The 10,000-nt window shown below is 37.4% G+C and overlaps 1 protein-coding gene across 1 annotated transcript in view; it reads left to right on the top strand.

Annotated features, from left to right (window-relative positions):
• Positions 1-8,381, top strand: part of LOC113812134 (ankyrin-3) — a 20,616-nt gene extending 12,235 nt beyond the window's left edge. The window contains exons 3-12 of the mRNA XM_070139043.1: positions 1,135-1,295; positions 1,693-1,805; positions 1,995-2,074; positions 2,297-2,427; positions 3,367-3,648; positions 3,803-4,118; positions 4,381-4,592; positions 4,780-4,984; positions 5,481-5,671; positions 7,073-8,381. Coding sequence (XP_069995144.1) covers positions 1,135-1,295; positions 1,693-1,805; positions 1,995-2,074; positions 2,297-2,427; positions 3,367-3,648; positions 3,803-4,118; positions 4,381-4,592; positions 4,780-4,984; positions 5,481-5,671; positions 7,073-7,217 — 1,836 coding nt within the window. The 3' untranslated portion in view covers positions 7,218-8,381. The remainder of the gene's footprint in view (positions 1-1,134; positions 1,296-1,692; positions 1,806-1,994; positions 2,075-2,296; positions 2,428-3,366; positions 3,649-3,802; positions 4,119-4,380; positions 4,593-4,779; positions 4,985-5,480; positions 5,672-7,072) is intronic.
• The last annotated feature ends 1,619 nt before the right edge of the window (positions 8,382-10,000 follow it).

Genomic DNA, 10,000 nt, shown 5'->3' with positions numbered 1-10,000 from the left:
AAATACATAGATAAATAGATATGAGAGAGAGAGAGATGGGTGTCTCACATGTGAGACACCCAGCACAAGTGGGTTAAAATTTGCCATTGAAAAATCTAGCCTTGCACAACTTACCCAACTGCATGAGAGTATTATCCCTGGGTCGAAAATCAAGAATTCAGGGATTTCATGACTATAACAGTATCAATTTCTACTTGAAAATATTGCTTGGTTGCTTGTACATAGATTCAACAGTCCAGTCTTTAGTCCTGTTTTTCATTTACATCTGAACTTCTGATTTGAAGTCTTTTTGTATAATAGAATCAACCGTACAGAGTCACAGTGTGTTTTGCACATTTTTTCAATCAGTATATCTTAACCTTGTAACAACTTAAAACAATCACTATATGCTGTGTTGTTTGTACTAAATATTGGTTGTTTATTCTCAATTTTAACCCAATAAAGACAGGTGTCCCATATATGAGAAACCTGAAAAAATAAATATTGTCGGGTGTCCGGCCAGTATGATGTTGTATCGGGGCTCGTGCTCCGATGCAGCAGTGGGCAGTGGCCGATGCGCGGGCAGAGTCCGGGCCAGCCCCATGCGCCGATTTTGTAGCCACTCGAAATCTTTTATTTTCGGCTTCAAAATATACCGGCGGTAATGGGTTAACATTTTTGTTTTACTTTCATATGAGAATTTTATACATTTTTATTGTGTGATATATAGTGTAAAGCTTGATTTAATCTCGATGAGTATTAGTGCATAGTAATTCTAAGATGTTGCTACTTAATGTGAGAAAGTTCCTGATAGCTCCAAAGGCACCAACAAAAATTCTAGATAGCTATTCTCAAAAAAGATGATTTATATTGAGAGGAATGTATATTCTGTAGTGACATGTGAAGATCATCATACAACATTCCCCCCTGTGTGTGGGTGTTTGTCTGTGTATTTGGGTGTATGTGGCTGTTTTCGTGTGTGGGTGTGCATGTGCATTTACACATGTGTCCATGTGTGAGTATGCAACTGTGTATGTGTGTGTGTGTGAGTATGTCTATAATTTAGATTCATCAGTTACTGCCCTCTTGCATAGGTTTCAGAGCCTTCAGAACCAAATTTCCTCCTAACAAAAACAATATTTCCTTCTGTTACAGAATGAAAACCTCCTCTACGTACACAATGAGGAAGGCTACAACCTCCTTCAAAAGGTCGTGGGTATCAACAATGTGGAGATGGTCAGGTGGTGCCTCACACGGAATGTGGATGTCAACCGAGGAGTTTGCTCTCTACCCCTTCATATAGCATGCCTCAGAGGGTAAAGGACACATGTATTTGTTTTTGCCTTTTATTTGTGTTGCCTTATATTTAGAACTCCATTGATATGTACATTTTCTGTAATTATAATCATCTATCATTTTCGTTAATGGCAATGCATTGTCTTAAGTAATATTGTACATAAAGTCAGATTATGAATAATGAAGGTATTACCTCCAATTCCCAATTTAAGAGTTTTAATTATGCTGTTCCTGGCTAAGGTTTGGCTCCTTCATTAACCCTGTACCTTCATGTACATTGAATTAAGAGTTTAGATAATCAGTCAATAACTGCTTGTTATATAATGAAAAAACAGTAGAGAAAAGTTTTTTTTTCCAGAAGAATTGTCTTTCTATATAGATATAAATAGCAGTATTTTCTCCAATTTGTCTACCAAGATACGAGGACTGTGTTGAAGTGCTGCTCAAACATGGGGCCAGAATTGATGTTGAGGCCCGAATGTGCTGGCCTGGGCCACACAACCAGAACTGTGAGCAGCGGGGAAAGTACTGTAAGTTTGCTGGTTGATTTTTGCGATAGTGCTGAAAGATGGTTTTAAAGTCTTGTGTCAGATATAAAAGCTTTTGATTATTTAGAAATTGCATGCTTTATATTTATATGTATGTGCAGTTATATTGTGTGTTGGATATTATCTTTACAGTTATGATTTATTTATTTACTTGCTTTTGTTTTATTCCAGGTGTGCCTGATGTGGCAATGGGGGACAGATCCAGTGATAAATTACAGAATGCTATATATTATGCCATTGATGGAGACCAGGTATTGATGTGCATTATATTAGAATTGCCTTTTGTTTCAAAAGCACGAAAGGAAGATAAAACAATAATGGTATCTTTTTTTATTGCCATTAAAATCTCTTAAAACAGCATTTTTACAAATGTAGACACTGGTATGTCAGAATTGGAACCATAGTCACTTTACACTGTTTAGTATACAAGCACTTTCACTTTGCTTGGAATCTCACTTTGGATATGAACTTAGGTCGACATACTGGAGTTGCTGACCCAGCAAGGAGAGGACCATTGGTTACCTTGGCAACAGAAACGGCCTTTGCTCCATATTGCCTGTGAACGTGGAGCCTGGAACTGTGTTAGGTATTTAGTGTTAGAAAGGTAAGTGTATATTTCTTTAAAAATGGATGTTACATATGAATTAGAACAGATGGAAGACCAAGTTTTCATGGGTAAATACTCAAATGTGTGTGTGTATAATTAACCCATTGGATCCGGTTGCGTCACGGAAATCATGGTGCTGAAAATACGGGCAGTGGGTTGCATGAGTAGCCAATATCCCAGGCGTGTGGTACATAGGCTGGGCATGCGTGAACACCCATGAGCAATGACACTTTGCAAAGTTATTTTGTGTAAACATTTTTAGCTGTTTTGCCATTTTCCAATATCCATATTTGACTTTTGATTTGTTTTATCCAGATGGCAATAGTTTATTTTCCTTGCACAGACTCCATATCATATCTCTATGTAGTAAATAACTGAGAGAGAGAGAAAAAAAAAAATGGAACATTTGGTTATTTGTACATATAACATATCTTGTTTTTTTGTATTTTTCAATTTTCCATAATACAACCTGCACCGCCAGTCACAGTGGCCAGGAATACAGTGCGCAGCATGGAAATGCTATCCTTCTTGGAGCTGGCACATTCCAGTCACAGCTTACATTACACTCCATATTCATTTATCAATGGGAATAATGCTAAAGCCACCTTCTATACGCTGAATAAGTCAAATCACACTCCAAGAGGTTTGTGCACTCATGGAGAGCCTTTTAAGGCCCTTCGCTCACCCAACCTTCAACCATTTTGCCTGATGACGGCATGTTCATGTCACCCGGGCCTCAACCCAAATTTTTCCATGATAGAACCGTAATGTCATCCGGATCGTAGGGGTTTTGGATTGTTTTTTTTAAATTATTAACTTTATTTATGCAAAAGGCAAAATGCTTTGAAAGATCTTATTTTCTCTGGTAAAACTTTTAAGAGACAGTGACCACCACATTTCAGACTAATGAATAAACTCCCTTCTGTAAATGAACAGGTCTGATGAGATCAACCAGTGCTACGATGAGTACTACCCCATCCACCAAGCGGCACTCCACGATCTTAAATTCCTCGACCTCCTTATTCAGTGCGCAGCCGAGACCACTGTGCGCACCTACACCCAACAAATGACCCTCCTCCATGTGGTTTTCCTGTTAGGCAAGAAGAGTGCTGAGGACACTTTAGAGACAGTAAAGTTGTTACTCCAGCATGGCTTGAAAGAACACATAAACACTGCTGACTCTTTGGGCAATACACCTCTCCATGCTCTAATTGTTCGGTGAGTGTGTGTGTAATTGATGACAAGAGGAATAGTGTGAGAATATGAGCCTGTTTATCTGTTAAGCAGAATTGATAGATCTGTATATGAGTTTTATTTTCTTGCCGGATCTTCAATAGAGGTAATTAATCTTCCACATGTATAATTTCTCCAGATATGCCCTGGAGGAAGCTCGCTATGGCTATGACCTCGATCCTCCTCCATGGAACAAATGGGATATGCTCCACATTGTCAGATACCTACTCCAAAATGGGGCATCTCCTAGTATCAATCAGCCCGGGAACTCAGCCCTGGCGTGTGTGCTGAGACATGTGCGCGACTGGGAGTTCCGCTATGAATTGCTGGACATGCTATTACACTATGGCGGAAACCCCAATCTTGTAGGCAGGGATGGTTCGGTGCCTCTCATGGTTTGCTTAGTCCCTCTGATCAACAAAGATCCACTGCACCATTTTACCCACACAATGAAGGTTAGTGGTTTTGTTATTCTGAGTTATCAGAAGAATTTTGCAATATCACAAGATCTGTTAGTCATAATTATTGTTATTGTTTAGATTAGAAGAGTCCATAATATGTATCATTTCAATATTATTGGTAGACCTAAGAATTGTGTGTCCTAAGGTGTTCCCAGACCATATACATATATTGGTCTGGGAACAAATTTGGATGCGTGTTCCCTCAAATGCAATATACAGTCTGCCATCCATAAGTACCCTTTATCATGATCTACAGGTATTCTACTTAAACTGTGTGAGGATACTGTGCAAACATGGTGCTAATCCGAACTGCTCATCACGATCAAACCTCACACCTCTGCATGTCCTGATGTTCACTGCCAGTGAGAATCTCTCTCTCTCTCGAGAAGAGGATAAAGCAGGTGCTTTCACGTTTATTCGGCAGCTACTTGTTATTCTTCTACAGCATGGTCTTGATCCCAACGTAAGGTAAGGTGTACATGTATGTTTTTAGGTTTATTTATGTGAATCCTTGCTTATGTGGACATGTATTTCACTATCTTAAGAAATTTTAGATTTCAGATTTGTTAATTTTACTTATCACCATTAGTCCCATCAGTATCAAATTCACTTGTGCAAGTAAAATATTAAAACACTGCCTGGTTTCCTCAAAAAGGTTCAGTCAGCGGACGCAACATATCCTGCTGTCTTTGATGGACATGGTACAAAATGCCAGAGCCCCGAGTGATCTAGACCATGTCTATGACTTGACGACAACCCTTCTGCAATATGGAGCCAATCCCAACATTAACATTTCTACGACCGAACCTATGATCTGCCATTCCCAGTCATCTGTCTTCCTAAAAAAGTCATCCAATCAGGTTTGCATCTTATAGTTTTCCATAGAAGTTGTATTGTTCATCGGTTCTATTGATTATTGCTTATGAGTTATTCTCTTGAGTTATTAATGTAAAATCACTCAACTGCCATACACAATTCAAAATTGTGCATTCCTGAAATTCCTGTGTTCCACCATACATTTTGTTATAGATGATATACATATTTGTGTCATTTTGCTCATGATATTATAACAAGGAAATGTCTTATTCCAGAAAAAACACTTATGCTTAAGTTTCATTTGCCAGACTGGCTGCCCAGCCCTGTATTTTGGTTATTGTCCCCCAAGCTTGGTGTGTTTAGGCTGGCTTGAAGTTATAATGGCATAATAATATTCAGAAAACATCTGAGATGATCATAAACTAGAAATCATCTCTGCTCCCCCCAAAAAAAATAATTGCAGGATCTTGACATATAATACTTAGGCTTGTGGACCCTCAGCTTTGGAAATGTAGTTGACTATATGCTGTTCTTTTTCAGGTACTTTATTATTATGTGCAGCTGTTAATTAGGAAGGAAGAGCTGCTGATTGACCCAGACCAGAGGTTTGCTCGGCTGCTGCACCTCTACTACTTGGCCATGGACCACAAAGAGTTGCACCAGTGTCTCAAGATCCTGTACACTCAGACGTCACTTGTGCCCATGAAGCGTCCCTTGACACAGGTTCTGAGGTAGGTGTGAGGTTTCCCATATAGCCGGAACTTTCTGTAATTTAATTAGACATGCTTGAGTAGTGATGGGCTCAATATTTTATATTGAAGTTATTTTGTGATTTGTAGTTCTAACAGTTATTATTTTTACTATTAAGAAGAAAACAAAAACAGGGTCACTCAAGTACTGGTATCCCTTTGCCTATTATTAAAGAGAAAGTGATCTCTACATTATTATTGGAAGAATGCAAGTATATAACCTACTACCTCTAGAATAATATCACAAAGTATGAGCAGCAAGCCATTTTTTTGAAGAAATAAGTCTTTTTACATACCATCTACCATAACTCATGAAGACCTATTTGCTGTGATTGTGGCTTGCTGCATCCAGTGTGGTTAGTTCACAATGCTGTGCAGGTTGTCAAAAATGATGGCCTTTTTTTCATGCTGCTTTCTTTATCAGTGAGATATATGTAGTGTCCACTGTTATGTCTAGTAGGGATCAGCAGGTTTCCTCTAGCTGCACTGTTATAGGCCCTCCTCTTTCTTTGTCAGTTGTTAGAGCTATGTTCCCTGCCTCTTTTCATGACTCAAATGTGTGTGAAGTATAATTCTGTATAATAATGTTTCTTGCAACTAGACCCCCATTTATTTCTAACCTTGATATAGAATCAATGTCATATCATAGGTTTCTTTACCACTCATACCTCAAAATACATAATATCTTTATTTCTAAGTTGGTAAATAGCTTTCCCCTTTCCAAGAAGGGATATTACGTGTACAGAAATAAAAGAATGTTGACATGTGCTTCCTTTTAAATTAGGTCATGTGAAATCAGTAGGATAACCACTTCCCACTTGTTGGCATGTATATAGATGCCATGGCTGTTGTGGACAAAGTAGCGGGTGGCATCAAACACAACCATTCCCTCACCTTCAGCTCATCAGACAGAACTTGTTTTTCTCCAATATCAGTGGCATCATTTTATAGTAAAACTTTTAGACAATAGCACCTAAAGTGGAGGTAAACCTTTAAAAATTGGCCAGCACAAACGGAAAACTGTTGATACACGCCAATAAGCCCACAATCATGTCCACTTTTCAAATATTTTAGCCGGCTTTATTAGATTAAATTTATGTAAATTATACTCATGTTGGTGCATGTATTGTAAATTTTCATCATAATTTAAATATAAAAATAACATTTCACAAGCTTTATAACTGGTTTTGATATCCTAATTATTTTGATGCATCCTTTTTACTGTCAATGATTCATAAATATGCCTACATCCCAGATAGTCACCTGTAGCTGTTTGATATAAGTCTGAGGGATCCTCCCCAAGGGATAATTATGTGTGCCCTACTTCAACCTTTCGAAAGTATAACCAAAATTCTTTTTACAAGTTATTTCATCTTCTTTCAGAGACCTCTACACAAAACCCAGGACCTTGAAACAAATATGCCGAGTAATCATCTATGATTCCTTGGAGAGAAGAACCACCCAGAATGTCAATAAACTACCACTTCCAGGGATACTGAAAGATTATATTCTGAACTTTGATCCTTGAAGATCTAATGGGTAGAGCTTAGGATCAGTGGAATGTTTATGAATCTTCTCAGATAGATGACCTTGTTGAGAGGGCTCCAAGGGCATCAATAATAGATAGGTTGCTATTGAGCCTTGATATTCTCCTCTCTTGTTGATATGTGATTTAAGTAGGAAAAGGCTGCAGCCTAAACAGTGAAGTTTGTAGTAGCTTCCAGGTTTGTGTACGAAGCTATGGATTGCAAAAGCATCAGTGCTTATATTATGTCATGTATAATGTGATAAAAATAAGTTGGTATTCTGTTGAAAAAGCTGTTTGGAAATCTGCTCTGTTAGGCATCTATAGAGATTAATGTCCAGAAGGACACCAGAGTGAGTAAAATGACATTATAAACTGTCCAGATTTTAATTAAAAGCTTTAGTATAACTCCATGAGCTTTCCTAGTTATCTGATGTATATATGGTGTATATATTGAATGATGTTCTGGCAGTGGTGCTCGAGATTTATTTGGTGTATTCGTAATTTTGCCTATTGTGTAGTCAAGAGACCCTGTGTCACTGGTATAATGTACTGGAGAGAATATGAAAATTATCAATACATAATGCTGCAGGATGATGAAAATAAAAAAAAACATTTTAAAAAATCTTTAAAAAAAAGCAGTGGATAGTGCAACATATAGCTTTTAATAGAACTCCTGTGCTTTATATGCTGAAGATGGACTTTGTGGTAAATGCTGTTTTGCTGTTGGATTTATATGACAACCATGTTGCAGGTGTAGTGATGATATGAGATAGATGAGGCAATTCATCCAAGGAAGAGCCTCCTCCCTTACCAGACCTTTGTTGATTTTTTTTCTCTCTCACTCTTTCTCTCCCTTTCTCTCTCCTTAAACAGTGTCAGATATATGGTTGGTTTAAGTTACTGAAGGGAAGTCCAATATTAATTTAATGGAAATTTAACCAAAGATATAAAAAAAAAAGATATTTTTAAAAATTTATGTTGTAAACTATTTACCCAAGTTTAATATTTGGGCATTAATTTGTTTAATTGCAGAGGTATCTGTTGAAATCTTTACTTGAAGAACTATTAGAATTTTTGTAAATAGTGTGAAAACTCTGTTGCATGAATATGGTAATTTGGTTTATGTAAATTACCTTCAGATTTGTTATTAAACTCTCAGTTTTACTGATGTTTCAGAACCACAAACCCATTATGTTAATGTCAATTTCTCCCCAAGAAAAAAACTTCTAAAAGTTTGATATTGAAAACAAAACAAACCAAAATTGGTTACGTGGCTTACAGAAGTAATGCAATTATGAATGATAGTGAGAGAACATTTTAATAAATCTGACCAGAAAATGTGAGGCTGTAGTGCCATTATAGATTGATGAATAAAAAAAGTCTATTTATACTATAAATATATGCATTGTTTCTATTTAGTGTATTATACTCTATTTATTAATAAACAGAAAAATCCTTAGAACTAGAACAAACTCTTGCACTCTCTCATGCACACTCACTTTCTCTTTCTCCAATGCAAACTAATTCAGGCAAACACACACACAAACTAACATACCTACACTAACACTCATGAATCTATAACATGAATAAATAAAATAAAATAACATCTTACTACATAGAAGTTGCCAGTAAAACTGACTTGGCATGCAATTTGTGTGTAGATAACAACACCAGTCATTACCAGCTATGAATCTTGTCTAAACCATAGAAAATTGGTTTATAAAGCACTACACACTAGATATCCGGTCATGGAAAGCTATGTATTGTGCAAAATTCAAGAAAAAAAGATACATGTAATGAATAATTGATACAAGATTATGAAGAGCCACATAACACCTCTCAATACATGGGATAGAAATAATGGTTAATGGTTAATGACTGAAACAAAGAAAAGTGCTAGATATCAAAGGTCATGTAGCACTATGGTAGAGAATTGTGGTGAAAAGTGTAAAGAGGAGTTAACGACCTGGATAAAATGTGTTACATGTCAAAGGTTATAGTGTTACAGGATAGCGTGATAGGGAATGGAGTAAAGAGGGGGTGCAAATGAAGTAAATTGAAGATTAGTAAATGAAAGGATTAAGGGCATAGGGCAATTGGATTGAAATGGAGTTTATCCGTGGCTGGGAAAGCAATAGAAACATTATTCAAGGAAAACTGGCAAAAGAGCTATTATTAAACAATCAGCGGGTAATATGGGTAGAGATGGCTGTAGGATTAACAGCAGGGGAAGAATCTGGGGATGAGATACAGGGACTGGGGAAGATGATGAAGTGTGAAGAAGAATGTTGAGGGGAGTTATCAGAAGGACACTGTTGCAACAGAAGGGATTCTCGTGAACATCCAGGTGGGAGAGATAAGGCTAATGGGGAACAAAGAGGGAATGGTACACATGGAGGAGAGGATAGGGTGTGTTGGGAAAGAGTGGGAGGAGGATAGATATTGACAAATACTTTGAATGTAGAGGAAATAAGGATAGAGGGTGGTTAGCTCAAATGAAGGATATTTATGCATCTGAGGAAGGAGAACAAATTATCACTAGAAAAGGTGGGGGATTCTGTGAGGATGTCTGACAGCTTGGGGGGTTGGGGAAGAAAGGATACGTGAGGGAGAGTATTGGTATAGGCTTCAGTTAAGCAGGGGCATGATAATAGGATATGTAGGACAGAAAGAAGGACAGGTATGGGGCTGACAAAGGAGAGATTGAAGTTTATTGGTGTTCAGACCTGACAAGAAAGATTGCCAGTGGTTGTAGAGGAAACCAGCATCTGAGGTGGATTTAG

The sequence above is a fragment of the Penaeus vannamei genome, chromosome 25, assembly GCF_042767895.1.
Source record: "Penaeus vannamei isolate JL-2024 chromosome 25, ASM4276789v1, whole genome shotgun sequence".
Taxonomy (NCBI): domain Eukaryota; kingdom Metazoa; phylum Arthropoda; class Malacostraca; order Decapoda; family Penaeidae; genus Penaeus; species Penaeus vannamei.
The sequence above is the reverse complement of the archived record's forward strand: the minus strand, read 5'-3'. Positions and strand labels throughout refer to the sequence as shown.